The sequence below is a fragment of the Dermacentor variabilis genome, chromosome 4 (assembly GCF_050947875.1).
Source record: "Dermacentor variabilis isolate Ectoservices chromosome 4, ASM5094787v1, whole genome shotgun sequence".
NCBI lineage: Eukaryota > Metazoa > Arthropoda > Arachnida > Ixodida > Ixodidae > Dermacentor > Dermacentor variabilis.
The window spans coordinates 32495462-32521391 of NC_134571.1; the positions used below are offsets into that span (position 1 = coordinate 32495462).

General features: G+C 49.5%; 1 protein-coding gene and 1 pseudogene across 1 annotated transcript in view; one reads left to right on the top strand and one right to left on the bottom strand.

Moving 5' to 3' along the window:
• Positions 1 to 4900: 4900 nt before the first annotated feature.
• On the bottom strand, positions 4901 to 7441 carry LOC142578892 (uncharacterized; annotated as a pseudogene).
• Positions 7442 to 18258: 10817 nt separating this feature from the next.
• Positions 18259 to 25930, top strand: part of LOC142578893 (cell adhesion molecule Dscam1-like) — a 175901-nt gene continuing 168229 nt past the window's right edge. The window contains exon 1 of the mRNA XM_075688563.1: positions 18259 to 18493. Within this exon, the coding sequence (XP_075544678.1) occupies positions 18460 to 18493 (34 nt within the window). The 5' untranslated portion in view covers positions 18259 to 18459. The remainder of the gene's footprint in view (positions 18494 to 25930) is intronic.

Consider the following 25930-nt stretch of genomic DNA (forward strand, 5'->3'; position numbering starts at 1 on the left):
TCTCATTGTCCTCATGCCGTTGTCATACCATCGTTGTCATTAACTCGTCGTCATACAGTCGTCGTCATGCATTTGTTTTCATACCGTCGTCGTGATGACGAAGTGGTCACTCCTTCGTCGTCATTCTAAATTCCTCATCCAACTGTCGTCATGCCGCCTTCGTCACGTCAACGTCGTCATACAGTTGTAGTCATGGCGTCGTCAGTATGCTGTCGTTATACAATCGTCATCTCTTTAGAAACATCCTCCCACTGTCGTCATGCCGTCGTCGTCATATATGGCCTTCGTCGGTGCATCGACATCACTCTACCGCAGTCATGCTGTCGTTATTCAATCGTGATTATACAACCACTGTCATGCCATCGTTACCAGACAGTCGCTGTCACGCATCTGTTTTCATACCGCCGTCGTGATGTCGTCGTGATAGTGCCATCGTCGTCATTCGGTTGTCGTCATACTGTCGCCGTTACGTCATTGTCGTCATACGCTTGTCATTATCTCATTGTGATCATGTTGTCGTCGACAACCCGCCTTTGGTGATCCATCAACATCATTCCTTTTTCGTAATTACATCGTCGTCACTCCATCGCCGTCATACAGTCATGGTCATCGCGTCATGCTCATGGGCGACCTTGTCAAGCGAGTGTCATAAGTGGGCTGATAGCGAAACAGTGTATGTCGCTCAAAGCTGAAGCCACATAAGTGTCAGAATGGCCCACAAGTGATTTAAATAGACGTCACTCCAGCAACAGGGTGTGTCGCTACACTACTTGAATGTCACTCGTTGTACCGTCGACAGTCGTCGTAAGATGGTGTGTCTTTTTCTCAAACATAGTGTGAACGGTGTGTATTAACCGTGCTGTCCAATATTTCCCTTATGACTCCCTTTACTATTTAATTTTGTGGTTTGTATATGGAATAGTCTGGCGCAGTGGGCAACGACCAAGGCTGCATAACACCTGCCCGTTGGGTGCGGGCAGACTTAGCGATGTTAAACTGCCCACATGATGAGGCGTCGTTAACTTCAGTGCTGAAGCTCGCCGCGCTCAGTACTTAAGATAGTTAAATATATATTTGAATGTCTCGAGAAAGTCGTCTTAAGTTCTATAGTCGAGGTCTCCGTGTGTGTCATCTATCTGCCATCGCCTGTCATGGCGTATCTGTCACCACATTAACGGTGATGTGGACATTGCGTGCAGCTAAACAATCTCTCGCGGAATCTCCATAGTCACTCTGGCTACCTCTCAGTTTTTTACTAAAAGTGCAGTTAATAATAAAAGTACAATTTGAAACTTTCCACTATCTAATTTGAGGCTGAACTAAATGTTACGTCGAGAAACGGATGAGAACGTGCTAATCGAGCAGAAGGTGTAGTTATAAACAGTTGTAGCAGTTGCGCATCGTTTCCCAGAATAACGAGTTTGGTTGTGCACAGGTGTCTGTGAACGGTAATGTATTGTGGCACTGGACTGTATGTTGCTTTTCAAACCTTGTCACGTATTCTAAACAGTGCCGTGACGTCTTGGTTGGACTATTAAGAAAGATTTTCCTTCGCGCGAAATTGCAGATCTGAACGTTCGACCGAAAAGCAAGTTTGTAGATAATGGCTGTTTATGCGTCTAATACGGCATATGGTACTCAATGATTCATCATGATTTTAGCTTTATCTAACATCAAGGACATCTTCAGACGCCAATCTCATGCTGTAGGAATATGCACGTCCAAACGCTGACGATACCTCGTTTCTTGCAGACACCAAACAGCACCAACATTATATGCTCTTCTCGTTCGCGCATCAACTATTGGACGCGTCAGATTGGTTTTGTTTGCAAATCACGACTCGCTAACGCATTCTGCATGTCTGGTCTTCTTGTGGCTAAAATCCACTTTATGCTTCAGGGATGTGTGTGGCAACTCCGCATGCTTCTGTGAGGAGCGATGGCTGCATTGACGTCATATAATTCAACGAAGATCCTGTAGGTTGCACTGCAAGAGAAAGAGCATGGCTGACAATGCAGTAGGACCTTCCAAACTGTATCGCTGGGACTGGGTTAGCTGTTCAAACTATGCAGTTCATCGACCACGTGCTAGTAGACATTTCAATGCAATATAATACTTGGAAAACTGTTTCTATTTGTGACTACTTTCACGGCTCTTATCGCCCGCTCAGCAACCACAGCGTCTGCGGTGACCCTACTTTGATGCAGAAATAAACTAATCTTTAAATAGTTTTTTATATTTGGGTTTGTTAGAAGCTTTCAAACTTGCCGAAAGCAAACTATGATACGCGCATAAAAGAGGACACTGTGGCGACCCTCTTCGTATTTAAGAAGTGTATGTGCTCAGGTCATCATACGAAACATCTTTCTAAGCTACCCAATTCTGTATCTGTTTTCATGGTTTGCTTTTAAAGCGATAGCCTTTTCTGGCTCTTTTGCCCACTTTGCAATTTATATGTTGCTGGCCGTTTATGGGGCCACAAATAAAAGATGGCAGTGACTCCGATAGCACGGTTTTGCGTTGCGCTTGATTACCTCGGATGTTGTTGAAGCTGCACTCGAGTCCGACTAAAGTGGACGCGACATACGTGTTTGCGCCAAAATTTTTGGCACCCTTAAATACTTTAACACGCCGTGTATCGCCTGTAATGACATCACACAGGCGCCACTACGCTGCACCTAAACAGCTGCGCCAGTAAAAGTACACCACTGTCAGATTTGAGCACTGACATTGTTTCCTGCTTTTAATATTGAAATAATCTCAGTAGATTTAAGATGAACTGCATGAGCGGTGAATGTTACGTTTCGTGACATTTCTTTGTGGGCTGATATTCCCAAATTCTGAGGAATAATTTATTCAGAAACGTAGGACTTCGGGCGCTATAAAGTAAAATTATTCCAATGTGTTGTTATTCCAATCTCCGGACGTCCAATTTGCGTAACCACCAACGCAAACATCGGGCGGTAATCCGCAGCGTTGTTTAAAAAGCCCAATCAAACGCGCTCCTCGTTTATAGAAAGTCACTTTCTCTTTGGTTTCAAAGCGAATAGCATTTCTACATTCAGCAGATTTCCTTATCGGATTGGCTGACAAGAGGCGAGGAGCACGTTCAAGTAGAGAGGGATTCGATGGGGCCGATTCAATACAGTCAAAGTAGATAACCGGCTGAAGAGGGTGGTGCCGGCGTCTGTGGTTGATCCGCTTGCCCTTAGCTTGCGGTGGCTGGTTGAAAATCGTGGCGGCGTGCAACGGAACGTTAAAAATGCCGCGAGCACTGATCCTCAGCAAAGAAGAGTTAGCAAAGTGATGTCGCATACGTGCCGAAAGCGCTCGATGACGTTATAGTACTAAGGAAAAATGTTTGACGAAACAGTTCTGCGGAAACCCCCAAGGTGGAGAGAAGTTGTTAATTAAGGAGAAATGCGACATCCACCCAATCGTAGCAATCGCTACATAGGAAACCCATACGGTTTCCTCGAAAGAAAAGCCTCGCAGTTGAAGAAAAATTCGTCCTGGTCCGGAAAAATGTTAATTATGCGCAAATAAATCCATGCTCCGCAACCACTCCCAGTAGTTAGTGCCAGAGCAATCGGTGGGCAGGCATCTATTCCTTACGGAAGGGGCAGCCTCCGGCTACTGAGAAAAAAATTAATTGGTTTTGTTCGGCAAATTAATGCGTCTTTAACGCGTACACGTCCCTTTGACGCTATGAGATTTTGCGGTTTTGTGACGTCGCGTGACAGGCAGGCGAAGCGGGCGCAGCCGGAAAGAGTTTGATCAACGGCAGAGTATTATGGCGAAAAAGCCGTCGAATGAGAAATAATTATTTTTCGTTCGTTCGGTCTAATCAGGCATAATCGGCGTGCACGCACCATACCAGATGAGGCGTTTTTACGGTTTTCGTGACGTCGCGTGAGAGACAAGTGAAGTGGGGGTTGCCCGGACATTTTTAGACCAATCATGGAGGGCTTTTGGCTTAATTAATGGCTTTACGTTGCAGCGCCCTTTACATGGGCAACTTTAGTGATTGAATGGCGTAGCAATGTACTCCGCATATATGGCATCGACAAACATATCGCATGTATATACCTCAGTATATGCTGAGCAACATGGCGGCGCCGACGGCAAAAGAGAGAGAATCTATTTGAAAGAGGGCAGAGAGGTCGGCCTGAGCTAGCGCGCTCTAGCCTGCGACTCTGCACAGGGGGAGGGGGAGCGGGGACATAAAGGTATGATGAGGGATGATGATGACATACAAAGAGGGATGCACAATGGTGAAAGCAAGTTCAACATTCTGAGGATAAACATTGATAAATGTCATCCTTGAAGCCACCTCAGGGTTCCATATCTTGGCTGTAGTAACTAGTTCAATCGAACCTTCAGATAAAGGCGTTAAGACAAAGCTGGTGTGTGCGCCTCTCCTGCGTGAGCAGCACAGGCACCAAGCAAAAGCTTTACAGCCTGTAAAGAGCTACGATAAGCAGCTCCAGTACGGCGAGCACCTGCAGGGAACTTTTGGCGGCCGAATTCTGGAGACCACAGAAAACCACGCGCATTGACTCTACCAGGTGCTTCAGCATTTTCTGAACTCTTTCTTTCGCGTTATATTCATCTCCTTACTTGCCCGTTGTGTCACCGGTTTCATTGGCACTCTCCTTCTTGGCTTCATGTCGCAGAGGACCACAAGGACCCTTTGTCATGGCCATGGGTCAAGAGGACAGCGAAGGCCATTCCGCGTCTCTATCAGGGAGGACGCAGAAAGAAACAAACACATAGAGAAAGCACTGTCTTTGTGTATCTGCTTCTTTCTACGTCCTTGTTCAGTCGCTCTTACACATTCTATTATGGATTCAAACAAACTAGCCCGTCAACGTGTTCTTACTAAATTAACCAGTAGTAGTATAAGACTTTTATTCAGCCAAAAATTACAGGCCGAGCATATCGACCGCCTGGGTGGCCAGTCGACGCTGTTCTTCTTCACCTTCAGCGCCAAGCCAGTCCAGCCAGGTGGTGATGGAAAGTGAAGGGGGAGGATAGGAACTTGATTGCTGAGCAGCCGGACAGTAGAATAGGCAATGGGATAGGTCTGCATAAGTAGAGGGGCAGTTGGGACAGGAGGGGTCGGAGCGATAGCGATAGAGAAAGAGGCGGGAAGGGGTTACCAGTGCATTCATTTGGATGTGCCGCAGAAGGCGAGCCTCCGGCACAGTGAGTGATGGATGAAGGGGGAGGGTAGAGGCGCTTGTCGAGACGGAGTTGGAGGTAAACTTCCTTGATAGTGCGGCGCAGGGAGAGTCCCCCAGAATCCTGCGAGGGCCCCGACCAGGGGATCAACGGTGCCCGGTTAAAAACGTCACGGGCGAGCTGATGGGCCAGCTCATTGCCGTCAATCCCCGAATGCCCAGGGACCCAGCGGAGGAAAACGGTGGAAGGTTGCAATGCGGAGACCGCTCGTTCGACCTCTTGTTGGAGTGAATGGGGTAGGGTGCGGTTTTGTATGTGGCGAATGACGGCTTGGGAATCGGTGTATATCGTGTACTCTGGGAGCGAGGGCAGGGAGGGAAATGATTGTAGGGCATGTACAATGGCAAGGACCTCGAGAGATAGTGCATCCGGAGGGTGTAGGTACGGCCCACTCGTGTGAGTTTCAGGTGCTGGGAGGTGGGGATGGTAGATAGCGTAGCCGCAGGAACCTCGAGGGGCTATGAAAGAGGCATCCGTGTAGGCTACTCCCTGGGTAGTAAAGAGGGGGGAATGATGCTGCGCGGCCGCGTGACGACGGCCGGCATGCAGGACAGGGGACATATTGGACGGCAGGGGGAGAATGCGAAGATTGGGCGCCGGGGTGGATTTTGGAGAGGTAAAGGAGGAAACGGGAATGGGAGAGATACCCGCCTGGGCCAGTAACCACTGACCCTGACGGGTAAGAGAAAGCCGGGCAAGCTGGGAGTCACGGTGGAGAGAGAGAAGAGAACGAAGAGGATGGAAGAGGCCTGTGGCAAAGAGCTTAGCAGTGGAGGTGGTGATAGGGAGGTTGAGAGCTGCCTTGTAGAGGCCCACAAGGGCGGTCTTGAGGGTGTTAAGCTGAGTGGGGGTGAAGGAAACGTAAGGCACAAAGTACAGGAACTTGTTGAGGGCGAGCGCATGGGCAACTCGGCACGCATGAGCCTCGTGGAGGCCCGAGCGCCGAGTGACCACGCGCCGCAGGAGGTGAGTTACCGAGTGACAAGTCCTGACAGCATGGTGTAGGGCTTGCACATTCTTGGCTGCATGCAACGGGAAGCCAAGAACTTTGCATTGGGGGACAATAGGAATGGGAGAGCCGGAAAGATGGAGGGAGATTAGGGCGTTGTGGGAGCGCTGGTATGAGGAGTAGTTAAGAAGGAGAAGCTCGGATTTCTCCGGAGCAGGTGACAAGCCAGCAGTGGAGAGAAAGGAGTTGATGAGATCGAGGCCACGTTGCAGGGTGTCCTGTACGTGACCGGGAGAACCAGATGAACACCAGAGGGTGATGTCGTCGGCATAAAAGATGTGCTGGAGGTCAGGAATCTGGGCTAGTTGGGAGGCGAGAGGGGTCATAGCAAGATTAAAAAGGATAGGAGAGAGAACAGCACCTTGAGGAGTGCCACGGGTGAGCGGGTGGGGATCGGACAGATGGGTGTCCACTCGGAAACGAGCCACTCGGTTAGAGAGAAAGGAGCGGAGATAAGAGTACATCCGGTGTCCGCAGTCCAGGGAGGAGAGTTGAGACAGGATATGGTCGTGGCACACACCGTCGAAGGCCTTGCGGACATCAACAGTCACAAGAGCGTGGATCTGGCTGGGATTGGGTGAGAGAAAGGTGTGCTGGAGGATCAGGAACATGTCCTGTGCACAGACGCGCCGTCGAAAGCCGATAAGAGAATGGGGGAAGAACTCTTTCGCTTCAATAAAATCGGAGAGGCGAGTCAAAGCCATTCGCTCAAGGGTCTTGCCAACACACGACGTCAAGGAGATAGGGCGAAGGTTAGAAAGGGAGGGAGGTTTGCCTGGCTTCGGAATCATAGAAATAAGGGAGGATGTCCAAGCGCTCGGCAAGCAGCCGGTGTCCCAGGCATTGTTGAAAGTCTGAAGGAGGAATTCCTTGGAGTGGTCGGGGAGGTTGCGGAGTGTAGTGTATGTGATGGTATCCTCACCGGGAGCCGAGCGAGAAGCATTAGCAGCCAGGGCAGCTTCGAGCTCCCGGAGAGTGAAAGGCCGGTCGAGGTCTGGGTTAGGATCACCAGAGTAGGTTGGGTAGGAAGGTGTGAGAGGGGGTGGGAGATACAAAGAAGTGAGCTTGTCAAAGACATCGGAGGGAGTCCCCTGAGTGAGGGCTTTTGCTAGAGTGGGAGCAAGGGCAGGCTTCGTACCTAAGAAAGATTTAAAAAGGGACCACGTGGATCGCGAGTGTAATGCAGAATCGAGGCCGTCACAAAGCGCATTCCAACGAGAATGCTCGAGGGACGTGCCATGGGCAACTATCTCGGCCCGCAGAGCAGCAATCCAGGAGGAAAGCTGGGTATTTTGGGGTTGGGATCGCAAGGAACGTTGGAGACGTTTCAGCCGACGCCATAAACGGAGAAAGTGAGGATCCGGGTCAGGGATAGGGTGACGTGAGCGAACGCGACGGCTACTGGTCGAAAGCGCTGCGGAGATACGCGACGTCCAGTCGTCGTAAGATTCAAAGGAGGCGGAAAGGAGATTAGTGCGAAATGCGTGCCAGTCAGTGTGAGTGGTTGAGTGCGATAGAGGGATGTGGGAAAGAGAAGCGCTAATATGAATGAGGAAATGGTCGCTGAGGAGCGTTTCAGCTGTGACCTGCCAGTGAAAGGAAAGGGAGCCCCGAGAGAAAGAGAGGTCGGGTGTCGTGGAGCGCTGTGAGACAGTGCCCGCTCGAGTAGGGGAGCCAGGGGTATTAAGAAGGGTGAGGTGGCGCTCCTGGGCAAGACAGTGGAGCAGGCGGCCGGGCTTGAGGGTCTGGGAGTAGCCCCAGAGCGTGTGAGGGGCGTTAAAATCGCCACCAAGGAAGAGATGGGTGGTAGCGGGAACAGAATGAAGGAACTTGCCCAAGGCAGTGAACAAAGAGGATGTGGCAGGGGGATTATAGAAAGACATAAAGGCGAGTGAGATGCGCGATGAAGGTTGGTAATACACCACACCAACTAAATATTTTTGGAGGCTGGAGGGGATATCAAGTGGCTCGACGAGGACGTCGCTGCGTACATAAATGGACGCAAGCGGCGCGCCCGTCGTGGCATGGTAGGCGCGGTAACCTGGGACGGTGCGGGCCGTCCGCGTCTCCTGGAGAAGGAGAAAATGGGGCAGGGAAGGGCGGGTGAGGAGATACTGGTGGAGGGGGGTCTTATTGTGGCGAAGGTTTCGACAGTTCCACTGTACAATCTCGAGGTCCTCTCCACGCGCCATGTTTACGATAGATTAGAGGTAGAAGAGTTTGCGGGGACACGTTCCTACTTTTTGGCCGGGGGCAGTGACTCCTGGAGGGAGCCCAGCATAGAAGCGAATGATTCCAATTGCTTGGATTGGGTTTGGAGGGTGGTGAGGATCTGGACAATCGAAGTTTCGAGCTGAAGCAAGCGAGTGTGGTGTGCGGTGGTGGTGGTTTCCACCAGGTCAGCCAATGGGGCGACCTGGGCGTTAGGGGACGGGGTGATGAACGTGGCAAGGTGCTCATTTAGCTTGCTAAGCTGGGATGTAAGAGAGGAGGTGGTTGTCTTGAGGGTTTGTGTCAATGCGTGGATTTGCTGTTGTAAATCTTGGGATATGCGCTGTTGTTCGCGCTGGTGACGCTCAAGCATTGTGAGCCGGAGATCGAAGGAGCGGTTCTCGTCAATCAGGGATGGCGAGGGTATAGTAGAGGAAGAAAGGGATGCTTGCACCGAGGCCCCTTTCACTGTAGCGGCGTAGGAGCCTGGAGGTGATGGAGTCTGAGTTGAAGGAGATGCATGAATAGCGAAAGAGGCGGAAGAAGGGGTGGGCTGCGTGGCCCTGCGCAAAGCTGTGCGACGGAGAAACGCGGCTTTGGCACACTCGCGTTGTTTAGCGAGGAGGAAGGGGCAGGTGGGGTCGAGAGAGGGATGTGTGTTTACTTGGCAATGAATGCACCATGGTTGGGCACACGCGTGAGCGGTAGGATCTGCGGGTAGGGGAGCAGCACAGCGGCGGCACTTGGCCGGAACGTTGTGCTGAGGGCATTGGTGAGCACGATGTCCCAGAGCAAGACAACGGGTGCATGTGGGGGGCTTAGGCTTATGAGGGCGGCATCGGAAAGCGACGCGTTTAAAATATACGAAGTGGGGTATGACGGTGCCAGCGAAGGTTATGAGCACTGATTCTGTGCTGCCCATCATACGAGCAGCGAGAATATCAGTCGTGTACGATTCAAGGTCATGCATGAGCTGAGCAGGAGTAAAGTGACCACCGACGTTATGGATGACGCCGAGGCAGGAAATGGGAGGATTGGGGGCATATGTTTTGACGGTGATTGGCTTACCGTGGAGCTGAAGATGCGTGAGAGAAAGTAGGAGTTGGGCGGTGAGAGGGGAGTGTGTTTTCAGAAATACAAGGCTCTGAGCTGGCTTGGCCTGAAGGGTGATCTCTGCGCTGGTTTTGGAGGAGAGATGTGCGGCTGAGATGATGGCGGCAAGCAAGTCGTAAAGAGGCAGCTTGGGAGTGAGGGTACCGGGCGGAAGTTGGATCCCAACTGAGATGAGCTCGGTGCGAGGGCGGGCGGCGGAGGCAGGTTTACGGCTGGTACTAACGGTGCTCCAGCCGCTTTCTAATGATGGCGTATTATGGTCGTTGTCTGGGGACGACGTGAAATCCATCTCCGCCGACGAGTCGTCAGCCGGGTACACGGTGGTCAAGGAGGTAGGCGCGACAGAAACATTGGGAATGACAGCGGCGGGCATAGAGCTTGCAGTGTCCAACACGGCAGATGTGGTGGAACCGGTGGGAGCGGCTGCAACAAGCGCGTTCAGCTGCGATTCTGATGTCTGATTGCGGCTCTTTACAACAGGCGCCAATGTGGCCGGAATAGACGCGGCGGCATCCGCGGAGGCGACGGTGAACGCTGCTGGCTGCGACACGTTTAGTGGTCCGAGACTCTTGGCGCCGCTGACAGCATGGAGCTTGGTCGTAGGAGACATTGAGGCGACGAACGCCGACTGCGACGCGGCGGTCGAGTCAGAGCTCTCAGCGTTGCTCACAGCGTTGAACGTGGCCGGAATATGCACGATGGCGTGCGCGGAGTGCAGGAACGCAGCCGGTTGAGGCAGGGCTGCCGGCGTAGAATTAGTCACGTCGCTGGTAACATTCAGCGTTGACAGAGTAGGCACAGTGGCACCGGCGGCGGTAGAAGAGGAGGCCAGCGGGGCATTGGTGGCTGTCGGCTGCCGGGTCTTCGTGAGACGCTGCATTTCAGAGGTGCAGGCGCGGCGAGTTAGGGTTAGCGCGGCGCCGCGCCGCTTCGTAGATTTGGAGGGGCCTGGAGGGCCAGCCTGGCGTCGGACCGGGAGTCGTATGGTGCCCACTTGTGGCGGAAGTCTTCGTGAAAAGATGAAGAGTAGACCCAGGGGCGGGCAAGGCCCTGGACCGGGCCAAGGACAGGTGAAAACGGAGCACGATATGCAGCCAGATAACCAGAGTGGCGCCACCTCGTGGCTCAAATTAACCATAACGTTGTCACGCGCGCACAGATAAACATGAACACATCTCGCTCGGTGACAGTGGAGACTGTGAGAACGCTGGAGTTAGGCATCGTGGCAGCAGCTGTGAGCCAATTGTCCTGCCTGCATCTGTCACTTCAACGTGAACGAACGTCCAAAGCACAGCTCATACGAAGCTACCGGCCCTACGCGACCTCTGCAAACATCGCAGATCGCTTTGAAGGTGAGGGCCGCGCGGCAGCGCACTTTGGCCACGTTGCAGATCACTTTCAAGACACACGTGCGCCGGCAACGCGTTCCTATGACATCCGCCAAAGGCGTCTACTACAGCCTCCGCGATTCGAGTGGTCAACACCTAGTAGACGCCGCGGTTGGCTCCACTCTGTACGGAGCGGCGGGCGAGGAGGACGTCGAGGCACCCTAGCAGCCGCCGGTGAAGAACGCCCCTCTTCTCACGCCTGACCCCCCCTGCCTCGCGCGCCACAGGAGAGGGCGCGCATCTGGGCGGCGTTCTTCACCCGCGCACGTGAGATTGAACCGCGTTCGCCGGTTCACCCTCATACGCTTTCACTCATACGGAACCTCACGGCGACGGCAACGGTACAAATGCGCATGGAGTGTCCGTATAGGTGCTATCGCAATAAAACACTAGGTCATGAACGCATGCCTGAAAAGGCGGAATAGACTCCTGCAAGCTAGCGCTTGAGACTCATGGCGCACAGAGCGCGTCACATAATTACAGTTTGATTATAAGAAGTGAGCGCGTGCATCTTTTATCTGAAGATGAAGAAAGAAATTACAGGACGCGTTCATCCTCAAAATTCACTAAGCGTCTCTCATTGAAATGTGGCGCCGCGATGCATTTCTGCAAGATCATGCACGTCGCGTTTTGTGAACGAACACGTTTTAACGCGATAGCGTTAAGGAGCTCGCGTAGCAGAAAAGCCGGTGTCGGCGGCGTTGGCCATGAGTGAAAAATCCGGAAGGCAATTCATAAATAAAGACAACTTGCAAGATGGGCTGGGTGGGAATCGAAACAGGGCCTCCGGAGTGTGAGACGGAGACGCTACCACTCGGCCATGAGTTCGATGGTTAAAAGCGGGATAAAAGCGCCTCTAGTGAATGCGGTATTGCCTTAGAAACGTGCCGTAGAAAGTTATACTGCGGTGTATATCGGTAAATATGAGCATGTAAATTACAGAAGTCGCAGTTAAACGAGCAGCAACGTACGTTTCCGCTACGTTTCTTCTGCGCTTGGCGCGCACGCAGAGCCATCTTGCAGCAAACACAGAAGACCTCCTCCTCGCAATGTACGGCACCGCCCCGGCAGGTGGCGCGCCACTCGCCCGCTTCTCCCCTTCGTCTAGTTTGAGCGCATTGGGGCCGTGCGGGGACTGGTGCGAGGATGCCTGAATACCCTTGCATTTAATAAGTTTTCTCGCTCTCTCCCCTTCCAACTTCCAGCGTGTGTAACTCGAACCCTCGTGTTTAGGCGACGTGGCTCCTCTTTCCGCTCACAGCGCGATTCCTAGGTGCAGCGTCCGATGCGGGACGCCTCTGACGTGATCGCTGCACCGTAGCGCGTCTGGTAGGAAAGCGTCCCCTGCGATGTGTGCCGTGCTGCTGGCGAGGAGTCATGCGTCTGCGTGGTGCTCCCAAACGAGATAGAGGACGATCCCACCGATGCGTCAGCCCCATGATCGCGCCCGCCTTCATGGCGCGTCGCGGCCCGGCTGTCCGTGCCGATCACGATGTTTGGCTCGCGTAGATCGTTTCTCCCTCCGAGACGCCGAGTTCTTTGGTTCGTTCTGCTTGCTCAGGCGCACGTTTGGTCTTTGTGTGACTCAAGAGTATGCCGAGCGAATGAGTGGGCGGTGGGAACGGTGTGCGATAACGCTATCGCGTTCCACTCTCGAAGGCGAAGCTTAAGCGTCCTCCAATTTTTATTGCTGAATATGAGTGCCATGCAAGTTTATCTTCAAAGTCTACCATGGTGGCTGAGGGGCACGTTGGTCACTGCAATCTGCAGTGAATCTCTTGTTCTAATGCGTAAGCTATCGCTCACAAAGGTTCAATCCAAGCTTGGTTCTGTCGGGATTTTCTTTTTATAAAAAAATTATTTCCATGTTTGTAAGGGAATAAAATCGCCCCACATGTGACAAAAGCATCAGTGCTATTATAAAATAAAAAATGTTTGCTAACATGGTGAAAAAAAAAGATACCAGAGTTGCCGTGTAATGAGTTACGGTGGCGCGGCTGTAGCCGGTACAGGCTTGCTATGTTAGGCTGAAGCCTTCGAGATGCATTAAAGGACTCGCACCACTCGCACTATAGATGCGTGGCGGTGTTGGAGACTGGAGCATCTCTAAAAGGCCTGACGGTCGTACTGGTAGGTTAACATTTTTTTTATTTTTGAAGCATGGCCTCCGAAATATGGTGGCGTGTGCGTGTGTGTCTCTCTGTATTGGAGGCCAAGTTTGGAGCCGAGGATTTGTATGCCCGTGGGATGGTGAGCATCGAACATAGTAGGTGTACCTAGTGCATAGCGCAGTGCTACTCTTCGCTTGAGAGAGGGTCTGTAACTTCATTTTGTCACTGACAATACCAACAAAACAATGGTATGCGAGGTGGAGGGAAACTTATGTCTGCTGCTGCTGGCAACAATTGAAAGAATATGTTGCTGTTCTAAAGAAAAGCATGGCGGATGCAATGCAATTCTCAAATTGGATTCAGTGGCAAGATGGATAAACTTTTAGCTTTAAGGGTGAAATGTATGCATGCGTATAAGGGACGGTGCAACTTCAAGCACCAGTAAGGCTTTATCATTCTTAGTGAGTAATGAGCATGTCAGCACCACATAAAGGGCCCAATACAGGGATCGCCGAAAAGTTTATTTTGCAAAAGATTTTCTAATATGACCCTGCTGGCAATATTACTGAAAGCACATATTGACGATGTGAATTAGCTAAGTCATATATCCTATTGCGCGGAAAAGGCCCCAGAAAACACTTTGCATCTCCGACAGAAGTTAAAGGGGCTCCCCTATTGGGAAATTGAATCCAGTGCTTTCCCTGCTGCTGGACCCCTTAGTTTTCAATAGACGCTTTCATGTACTTACACGAATCACTACGGCGTCACCAGCAATAACCTTCCAATCCCTGTTCGGGAAAAGATATATCGAATTCGATGCTAGAGCTTGAGGGTTTTATGACTGTATTATGAGCACAGACAACAATGCAAGATTAAGGAAGGTCGGTTACTTTACCGAGAGAAAGAAAAAGAAAAAAAAGCAACTAAAACGTCTTGACTGCCCAGGTGATTACGTGCATGGCTTGTTAGAACGAAACTCTGGGTGCACAGGTATCGCGGCGATTTCATTTAATTTCGCCCGCATAATTAAGGGAAGCGATAGTATATGCAATGAGAATCAAGTGGTATTAAGCATGAATTGAAGTCACTAATGAAATGGTACGTCGACAAACCTATGTAGAAGCTATTTACTTATCGTGCTATAAAAGCAGATATACGCGTAATGTCAAAAATTAAGCGGGAACTTCCTGAACTGGAACTGCACAAGATATATGCGTAGCATTATATGCCAGTCGGTGTGCTGCGGAATGTGTTATGCGTTGTAATGATGTGTGTGTGTGGTTATGCTTATGGTAGTACGGGTTATTTACTTATATATGTGTGAAGAGCACGAGTAGAGAGATGCAGGTATCTCCACGTTGAAGGGACAGGGACAGAAATTCATAGTTTTCGCTACACAGTAGCGAAAACTGTGAATCACGAAACTAACTCTTCATTGGGAGAACCAGTGCCCAGAAAAACAAGTAACAATCAAGATCAACGATAGCGGCGAGCATAGTCGGCGTACGTCGAAAATTTGATCTGCGGATCAGACACGTCGGCTATTTATGCCTGGCCCAATGAACCTTCAAGCTTAATCGCTGGTGCTGGCGTAAGTTCGAGAATGTACTACGTCAGCATTCGCGTCGCGCACAGAAATTGATTTCACAAGGGTCGCGTTTGAATGAACGAGAAATAAAATTCAATTGAAATCAATTCAGTTCAACATAAGCAACATGCAGAACCATAGACAACATTCTCGAAATTCTGATACAGAAAGGTGCGCCTTGCACTAAGCGATAACCTTTAACATTTGTTAGTCCATGAATTGCGGTCACCGGATAAAGCTAAACAAGCATGCGTGTCAATATTTACGCTGCCTAACGTAGCTTTGCATCGGTTTAACGCATCCTATAGCTTCGGGTCTCCTTCAGTCACCTTCCATCCTTCCTAGTCGGGTGTTTACCAGGTTACCAGGGCGTCTCATATGGCTTGCTTTCCCCCTTTCAGTATAGACTTAGAGGCACCTCTGGCCTGTGTTGAACGCCTCCTTTCTGCGTGTAGGTATGTGGAAAGGTGAATGCGGGCGGGCTCGTGTACTTCTTGCGCTGGCCCGCCTGTTGTTATCGCGTACAATAGGTCGTTTATCACTGTACTCCCGATGGCAGCTATCAACAGCGTACACAATAGGCTTAATCTGCGCATTCTCGCTATTTGTTGGGAAAGGGGTTTTCTGGATCCACATGGAACTTTCGGACCGACTCTCCATATAATGCTATGTAATAAAAGTATAACACCGCTTTAACTCCGTACTGCGCAGCATTTAGTAATTTTCATCAACCTTCCCCGAGGTATTCAACACAAATTGTTTTTCCTTTGTTCACATTTTCATCTTACGATACCTTTCCTGCATCTCCATTCTGTTTCGAATTCGACCTCCCGTCGTCGACACTGTGCTCGGTTTTCCAACCAAACCTGACTTGCGCACGTGTTGTCAGTGCAAAAAAAAAAAAAAAATGTATATGCACGCGCAATTAGCTAAGTGTGACAGATAGAGAGAGGGAAAGAAATGGGAAGGGAAGAGAAGCATATACGTCGCTAAGGGCGCATTCATTAATCTGGCCAAGTGTGTGACCCCTTGCCCCCTCCCCACCCATGCCCTAGACTCGCGTCGTCCTCCGGCATGCAGTGTCGCCCCTCTTTCAGTCACGGACGGGACCGTGCAGGAAGTGTGTGAACGCTGCAGAGGAGAAAGAGGAAACCATTGAAACCCCCTCTCTAACCTTCCCTCCTCACACACGCACATAGTCGCACACACCAACCGAGCCTGTCTCTCGAACCGGGAAGCGCGAAAGGAAGGTCATTTTTGAGGCCGCCGAAATTAATGAGCTCCTCCACCCCGGAGCCAGCGCGCGGGCATCTCGGCGCGCCCGCCGGCGCTCTAAAGCCTAAAAAAAATGTGGGCGCGGTCGGACAGGAAGCGTAGCCCTTCTTTGCGCTGCGGCTTTCGAGCGAGAGGCGGCCGCAGTGCTTTCAGGAGAGCCGGCCCCCTGTTCACGCCTAGAGCCCCATTCAGCCGTGGTGCCAAGCAGATATAGCAGGGACCCGGGCGCGACCCTGCCGTGATCGCCGTGGCGGGATGGCGTTGAGGCTCTGCGTGGGCTGCGGGATTCCTTTTACGTTGGGGAAATTTAAGAGTAGGCTGGCTTCCTATAGGGGGTCCTTGTTTCCCTAAAGATGCCCTTGGCGAAGAGGCAACGACACGGCTTCGCGCGACACCTCGAGTGCCTGGAAGGGCAGATAATGGTAATTAATCTACCCGCTTTATGGAGCCTCTAGGGCGACGCGAAAGTTTAGTGACTTGCAGGCCATCCACGCATGATCTTCTTTTGTCAAACAGTGGGGACTCCTATTTCATTCATAAAACAGATGAGGGACGTTCTTTTCTACATAAAAATTTCCTGGCGGACGGCAGCTCAGGAATGTTCGGAAGGAAAACAAAATTTATTGAGGAAGAAAAGTCCATTTGATGACAGCAGTCCTGTCCGTGCTAAAGCCCCGACGTAGGTTACACGTCATTGCTAAAGTACCGAGAACCCTCCGTAGGTCCGTGACTTTGCAACCTTTTGCGTAGTTAGGCGTTGGTCGATTCAATTGTACTTTAAATAGAAGTGCTGCGCAAATAACTCTTGTAATCTAAATAACTTACTGATAATTAAGTGCGATAATTTACGATGCATGTGAAGCTTGTGGCGTGAGTTATTCGATGGCAGTCTAGTTATGGTATTAAACAGCTACATCACTTTTGATAAAGGGCACGATAATCCAAAAACTACACTTAGAAGGGCAAACAAAATTTCATCACGTGGGGCATCTCTCGTTGCTCAATGGGTACCTTGACGTGTAGAAATCGCCGGCAATCAAGAGGCTAATCGGCTGACATGACAACTTCGTCTCATGACAACTGTGTCTGCTCTGAAATGATGTGCAAGCTTGATGACGCTAATCTGCTGATTTGTCGCCACCTAATCAAGCAGCATCCAGGCCAGCGCGTCACAAATGGAACTGTTCCGCCCCTTGTTCGTAGTCGAGGCTTGCGTTGTCGCGCTAGAGCGCAACTACTCAAGCTAAGGGTTGGCTGCGTGAACGTGTGCGAAGGTTTATACAGACAAGGACGCGTGGCCAGTCCATCTTGTACGTCTTTCGGTTGCTGCGAGACACTCAAGCACCTGATATTGGAGTGTCCCGCTTTCAATGCGCAGTGCATGTCGCTAGTGAGGGACTATCATCTCCTTGGCCCGCGGTGTACGACACTCAACGAATCTTTGTACGCCAGTGGCTGTGCATTTCGATGCGATCAGGTTCATCGCACTCTACTTGCTTTTGTAGAATTAACTAACCTAAGTACACGTTTGTAGCAAGGACACTATACCTTCTATTTAACATTCTGTTGCAGCGTGAGCTGCAGTGACCAGCCCTACTGTGTGTGACCTGTACTGTGTGTTCTACTTTATTCTTTGACATTTGTCATCTCGCTCTTTCTTTTCTCATTTCTCCCTTTCTTCGTATCTTCCATTTCCAAGTTTGTGTGTCCTCCTTTCTGAACAGTAGGCAGGCGTTGTGCGCCTTCCGGTGGCAGTTGCCAGCCTGCTCCTTGCTTTCCCTTTTCTGTCAAATGTATACATGTTTCCAAAACAAACAAACAAACAAACAAACAAACAAACAAACAAACAAACAAACAAACAAACAAACAAACAAACAAACAAACAAACAAACAACAATGAATATAGCCTGAGATAAGGCATAAGGCTTTTGAGCTATAAAGCAAGCTCTGTCTTCTTTGTTCAGACCACCTACACATGTGCTATATAGTGTAACGTGGAAGATCCAGCATGACTTATTCATTATTCGCAAGCATTGTTGTCCAACGATGAAACGCATCTTTTAAATGAAAAAAGAAAGACTGGTTATAGTTATGGCTTAGCTACAGCGGACGTTGATGTGAACAGCAAAGAAGTATTAAACAACAACGCCTTTCTTTTAAGACGCTTTTGAAACAATATTTCTCTCCTGTCTTCTCGCTTAGAGATCTCATTTCGTCCACTAGACTTGCCATTACGAAGTGAAATGACACGTGTAACGAGAAATTTGAAAAGGGCACTGGGTTTCATAACAGCGTTGTCCTCTTCTTGTGCAGAATGCCCGTACGTCGGACCTGGCAGACGTGAAAACATCGAAAGCAGCGACTAAAGCTGTGCTGTCAATAGCAGGAGAAGCCACCCGTTTGAGCAGCAGCAAGAGAAGCACTACAAATAAAAGACATCCTGGTGAAAACCACCTCCCAGTGCATGAAAGCCGCACTCAATGGGCCAGCGAGTGCCGAAGTGATCGGCAGGTGTACGCCATGGTATCCTTACAAGGTCTATTCTCCGTCGGCGGTGAGTCACAGCGACGAACTTGTCTCTTCCACAACTTTAATTTTTTTCCTCCCCAAGCCTTCACCTGTCAAAACACTCGGTTACCGAACTCCTCAATGAGCCTTACTCATAAAATGTATCCTGCTCCTTAGATGGCACAGACCGATCTAGGAGCAGTGCCTTCCTGACCCATGACACTCTATACCTTCTCAGTCTTCTGAATCGCTCGCGTCTTCTTTGAAGTCTTCGCCTCTCCGAACGTCTCGCTTCCCGAAGCGTTCGACTCCTGTGATCTATCCCGCCTTCCAAGCTGTTCGCCTTCCCCGAACTATAGGACTTGCGAACTCCTCTGTTCTCCGCGCGCGCGCTCATCGCCTTCCCGAACTTCCACCCTCTCCAAACTTCCGAAATTTCTCTCCGTTGCCCACTCTCCCCTACTGCTTGCAGCGGGAGTCTCCTTGGCGCGAGCCGACTCAACATTGCTTCCGACAGTTTGGCGGCTTCCCTTACGAATGTATCGCGATCCATTGATCGATTTCACCACGTACTTGTGCTAATGACGCGTCTACACACCGGCGAGGCATAATGAAGTGGTGCACACTGCAGACATATTTTCACCTTTTCCGCTCCCTTCGGCGAAGGCTCGTCGCTCCTCCGGCGATTGGCTCCCAGATTAGGGTGTTTTCGCTGTGTATTTTTGTGTTTTGCGATAATACTGACCCACCGGGACGACACCGCGCGCAAAACAAGAAACGGCGTCACGTCCTTGTTTCGTTCGCGTGTTATTCCTTTTCCGTATATTTGTCATCTTTATTTTTTCTTACGTCTCTTCAGGTTTGTCGCAAGAAAGGACTTGAGCACGGTGAAAACGTGAAAGAACGGGGGAGGAGCTCCTCTTTAGGGAAGTTGCGAAAGGAGCGAGGTGGTGGAGGCTTGTTTGGCGAATGGCACGGGCAATACACGCTTCCTGTCGGTGACGTTGATGCATGGCCTTTGAGATAGAGCGGGTCAGGCTCATCGGGAATTCGGCCGGCCTATTGATTGGCAAGTGGCGCAAACCGCCTTTCGAGCCCCGACGCGAGGCGCTGGCTCATGCATTGAGCTGTGTCTGGCGTGATGAAAGAGACGCGACTTTTTTTTCTTTTTCTTCTTCCGAAACACCGCCGCTGGGAAGTCAAAAAACAATAAACTTGGTCGCGGGCGCGCGGTTTCTCCAACGTGATGCGCTCGTGTCGCAGCAGCGAATTTATTCGTTCGCCTATTTTGCAACATTTGGAACTGTTGCTCGTGACTTTGCCTGAAGGCATCTGGCGTGGAAGCGTGAATGTGTATGCGTTTGGAAATGAAGGTATTTGGACTCGTTCATTTCAGGGCCTTCTTTTTAATGTACTGCAATGCTTTTGATCATTTATTCACCGTACACGTCACGGAAGAAAACAGGCTGTGCTTAAAATTGAACATGGAGCGTTAAAATATGGCACATGCCATTTCCATAAGGGGACACAGAGTGTCCTTTATTAGTTATTATATAAACGGTCAATGCCTATTCCCACCCCACATCCGAAAGAAAAGAAAAGAGCAAGTATGCAAGCAAGATAGCGACAAATAAATAAATAAATAAATAAATAAATAAATAAATAAAGAAAGAAAGAAAGAAAGAAAGAAAGAAAGAAAATAAAGATAAGAAGAATGGAAGAAAGAGAAAGAGAGAGCAAAGAGCGGAATGGCAGGGAGGTCAACCAGATGAGCGCCCGGTTTGCTACCCTACACTGGGGTTAAGGGAAAGGGGGACTAGAAAGAGGAAAAAGAGGGAGCGGGTGAGCACTGGGTGCAGGTGGGGTGATGCACGTGGCCCACTACAAGCGTTCTCTTAAACTGGTGCACTTCAACTAGTGTACTAGTGCACGAATAGCGTTTTTTGTGGTGCCAGTGACGGTTGGTGGCCACAGTCCGAGTATCTGACTCAGAGAACAGCCTCGAGTCCGGCCGGTTTAAAGTTGTCCTGAGAGAGTGGCGTTGTACGCCGTAGCGAGGGCAGGTACACAATAGCCGTTCGATGGTTTCCTCGCACCTACAGGAGTCGCACATCGGGGAGAAAAAGAAAGAGAAAGAAAGGCGATGGATGATCGTACCCTTCAAGAAAAAATCTTTTTGCAATAATTACGAGTTTGGGAAAGTTATATCGAGTGTTAGGGATTTAGGTTAGCCACTAAACCAATAAAGAAGCCAGTAATGACTAAACAAATCGTGCGCAAATATTAACTTTGTACGCTTCAATGTTTTCTACATGTGAGGTCCTCGCAATCAGGCCAAATGCAGTGTAACTTTCCTCGCATCATGAAGTCGTCAGATTTTCGAAAAAGGAAAGGGAAAAATATATTCAGTACGCTTACAGTCAATGTAAGTTGCCATATTTCTTGTGCTTACCTAACAATTTCCGACTAAACGCGGCTCCATAAGGCCTAATCCATCAACGGAACACCGTGGGGTTCTTGAACTGGAAACTTTGTCATGACAATTTCTTTTCGTGAATCTTTCTTTCCCTGAGGATTTTCGCAGAAATGAATTGGTCATATTATTTGTGTCCTTGACCTTCGAGTAGCCGTTCACGCTCTGTAGCAAGTTAGCACCTTGCATGGTTAGCTCAGGTGTTATAGAGCGACCGCACCTAGAAGTTGTAGGTTACAGGTTCGATCCCAGGACCAGAACAAATGCTTCTTTTTCTACTGCCAAGCTTTCTTTCTGAGAAACCGGTTATGTTTCATTCGTATACCTTCGTGCTGTTGTCGGGGGGATAACATTTTTTTTCCTTTCATGAACATTGCTTCACTTCACGGATTTCCACAGATCTGCTGTAGAAGGTTCTAAGCGTCTTGTATTTGGAGCCATTTTCTTGCCAGAAAACATCGATCTCTGCCGGTTTAGCAGGTATATAAGCAAGAGAAAAGCGGAAATCACACAGACCCGTCCCCAGAAAGAAAGCCAGTAAACTAATTCGCGTCACAGGACACTTATTCATCGGAAACGAACCCCCTTCGTATTCGCGCGCCTACGTAAACAAGTGCCACAGTGCTGCTTTAGCGACGGAACCGTGCCTTCAAAAGGAAGCCCACTGTGGGCAGCTAGCTGTTCACTGCATAGGCTTCCCAGTGTGAAAGAAAAGCAAGGGCCTGTAAGGCGTCCTTTCGACCATTGTATAACGTGTTGTTTTATCGTGGTTTCCTGCGACGCAAATGGAAACGTGGTGCGAGCTGCAAAGGACTAAGCTTCATTCGGAAATCGAACACTCTGATGAACGCGCGAACGGCTTCCGCCAGCTCGTGTTCCTCACGCGCCCGCCTCCCTCTCGCCCAGCTTTCACTTGAGCATTCAGTAATCATCACGGCGTCGCTGTCGAGTTTGCAGGATTATTACCGTAAAATCTTGCGTATAACGCCAGACTTTACTGGTATTATGCTAGGACCACCAGAGTTCTTTGGATTTAAGTGTACTTGGCCTGACAGGACCAAAAACCGAATTATTCTTTAGACGTATTGTGAACAAACAAAGTGCGCCATTTCGTGTGTTATTTCTTTGTTTTTAGCTTCTCACATTTGCTTTCCACTATTATATTCGGCTTTTTATTGTACAGTTGGGTTTTAATGTACCTTCTCTCCCCAGCGTAGGGTCGCGAACCGGAGCTACCCATCTAGTTAACCTCCCTGCCTTCCCCTTTCTTCTTTTCTCTCTCTCTCTTTCTTTGAGCTAGCTTCACTTACTGTAAGGAGTTTCGAGCTTGCCTCGTTTTGGAATGTCTTCTGCGAAATACTGCGGTAGCTCGTGGCAGATCTCAAGCTTTCACTTTCTCGCTGTTTCGCTAAGAGGAATGGTAACTTAACACCTAATTTTTAGCCATCGTGGGCGTTTTTGCTGGCCAGAATTTTCGTTCGCTTCCTAATGGAGAGCATTTCTAAGTGCGTAAGTTTCGCAACATATACAAGACGCGCCCATAAGAGTTACAATTATCACTACTCACCGCAAAGTATAGCGATCTAAAGAAACTGACAGTCAATTAAGTATCCTTAGTGATTTGAATGCGAAATCATAATGACTTCTCTAAATAATTGGTTACGTCCATGATACGTGACGTCATACATTGTCACATGTCCTCCACAACTCTAACTTAATCCACTGTTACGTCCCAACACGGCCAGAGGCGGTAATTAGACGTTTGCCACTCGGCAACCCCCACACATCCATCAAGCGCCTACAAAGAAGTCAACGTAGCGATGACACCGACGGCTGAAGGGACCACAAAAGGCACCCACTCCCACCACTACCTTAACGAATGATGAAAAGGGCCCACGCCAAATGCCACCGAAGCCCGGTGCCGATCGTAGATTCCCAGGTTGCTATCTCGTCCCTTATTCTATACGTTGGGTGAGCGGCGGAGGCTTCGGAGAGGGGGTGCGGCGGAGCGTTGCGATAGCATGGGCGTGGTATCGCGGCCGACTCGACGGTTGTGATTGTCTGCGATACAGTCCTCAGGTTCCACAGTCAACTGACCTAGGGAAGATGATGGTATTAAAAAGCGGATACCTTTCGTGCAGGAGGGCCTACGGTCCTGATGTGAACTCGGACGTTCAACATGCTCCTGCATGGAGAGGGCTTCCGTAACGGAAGCCATGTTACTACCATCAAATAAACCTTTTTCCCTTCATTCCTACAATTGGACGTATTCGTCGATGGGCTTGGTGGATGCCTTGCCCTAACGCCATCTCGAGCCGCAACACCACTTTAATCTATCTTGCTCTAATTTGTACCAACCTTAATCAATCTTAATCCACTTCAATCCACCTTACTCTCATTTGTACCAACAGTTTCTCCACATTAATCCTTTTCAATCCACCTTACTCATTCTTGCACTAATTTTTATCCATAATCCACGTTAATCCACTTTAATTCACCTTCATTCGGCTTCATTCACTTTACTTCACCTTAATCTCCTTTACTCCACCTGAAGTAATCTTACTCTAACTTGTTCTAAGTTTAATTCTGCATTACTACTGACGTCACACAGGATTCTGTTGACGTAATTGATGATGGTGATTTTTGTTACCATTCTTTGCAGACAAAACAGGCTTTCTGCCGCATAGAAGAGTTGATGGAACGTAAGAGCGGTCTGTGTAGGTACAAATAGCCGCTGCTGTGCGCACCGGATGTCGATGAGTTGATAAGAAATTGTTCATATATATCTGCACGGACCTTACATATGTTCCCTATGCAGTGCAGCCCGATACCAAGAACAAATTCCTCAAGATCAGAAATGAACCACTATAAACCTCAGTGACTAACTACGGGGACGATGTACACCTCCGAATGAAGCGATGCCCTCACTGTTTTCTGCTTTCTTTCCTCTAACTTACCTCAACCCTTTCTCCCTGTGTAGGGTAGCAAACCGGACGCGCGTCTGGTTGACATCCATTCTTTTCCTTCTTCTCTTCCCTCTTCGAACATTTCATTTAGGCATGCTATTTAACAAATTAGCTATGTGACACAGCCCGCAGGATTGTCTGCTTTTTGGATGCTATTCGCTGGATTCCCCCCAATAGCATCGTGGCTATCCTCGTCAGCTCCTAGAATGTCAATAACGTTAAGCTAGAAATCGCTGCTGCTGTAACGCCGCTACCCCGGTGGCCACGCCGTGTAATGTTCGCATGTTGGACGCGAACAGAGAGCTGACACGAATGTTGCCTGTTGCTCAAATCAAAACGTAAGAGGCCAGAAGAAAGACAATCTCTTTCTGAAGGCGTCTCACCGAAATCAAAACGAAGACGACGCAACGAGAAAAGAACGCGAAGTGCCGAAAATACGGGCAGCCCAGACTCCTCCGCCTGTCGCAAATCGGCACGTGTTCTGCGGAGAAACACACACAGCGTACAGGTATAAATCACTTACTGCGAAGGCATGTATGAAGACAACAGCGGGAGCGGGGCGCCCATAAACGTCGCGCAGACAAATGACTGCCGGGCATCGCGGTGCCAGTGTTGGATGCCGGCCCGACATCAATCATGATTCTCCTCCGCTGGGACAGCGGTTCTGGCAAGGCCAGGGTTATACCGTGGGAGGGAGATATACGCCTAGTAGGGAAGATGGGTGGGGGCAGGTGGTAGGGGGGGGGGGGAGAGGTAACTTGCTGTACGTTGGCAACGCTCTGTCGGTAAAGCCCACTAAGCGAGGCACGTAAGCCGAGAAAGGACGGCGTAACACGAGCCTTGTAGTTCGCTGCGTGTTATTTTTTTTTTTTTTGGAACCAGAGTGTAGAGACGCCACATTAAAGTTTGTGTTACGATACACGAACTCGTTCGAGTAAGTAAATTGTGCTATTCATAATCTACAGTGCCTTGACTGTCAAAGTTAATTTCACGTTACCACGTCATAGTATAGAAACTAAACTGTCTCGTTTAAGTAAATAACGTCAAAGAGGCACTTACACTATAAGAACCTTGTTTATCTAGATGAACTTTCACTGTTTAGACGTCGAGAAACGTACAGGGCAGCAAAATGATCGCGCATTTTAGTTAATATACTCTATAAATAAGGATATATATTTGTCACGAGCTGCTGTGTACTGAATAGGCAATAATCTATAGCTGTAACTAGGTGCAGTGTTCTGATCCCGTGTGCGGGGCATCACGCGTAAGGGAAAGTGGTACTGAATGAGGGGACGGCAAACAAAATATACGAGGCTAACTCTTGGAATTACTTGCCAAATTTACAGGCGTTCTCCAATAGTAAACAACATGTCGTGAACGCGTTGCGTATTGTTCGATTTACTTGGCTACTGCTTGCACGACATATTATATTAAAGGACAGAGCCGTTCTTCTACTAGTGAGGAAATAATGGAATTCAGGAAGACACGCGAGGTAGAAATGAAAAGGCACGAATTAGAACAGATCTACAGTATTCCTTGCTGTGTCTTCGTGTTCCTCCTATCAACCTTGGAAGGAATGGTATCGACGTCTACGCGAAGGACGAACGTACCGAGTTGTTTAAAAATCCATAGCGTCGGCCTTTGTTCGATCGGTCGGAACACCGGCTTGCCTGGCACAATAGCCTGATCTTGCACAACAGACGGTCGTATATTGGTTTCTCGCCAAACATTCCGCGGATCCCGATCAGAGGCAGCTGAGAGATAGATAGAGAGAGGTAGAGAGAAAGAGGAAACTGAAGTAATGGTACAGATTGGGCGCTCGCACGCTGTCCGTCTCCGAAGGGCAGTCTGAGGAAGTCCAGTTCCCATCAGCGTGATTGCAGTCGATGTCAGCAGCAGACTCTCGGCGTCCCGTCTTGCATGTATTTCCCGTTCTGTCTTGCTTAGTCGGACAGCATTTCTATCCCCCGAGGCGATGTCGTTCCACGCGCTGCGGATTGTCGTCCCTGTCGCCGTCACCGCCGATGTCTCTGGCAGACTGTGC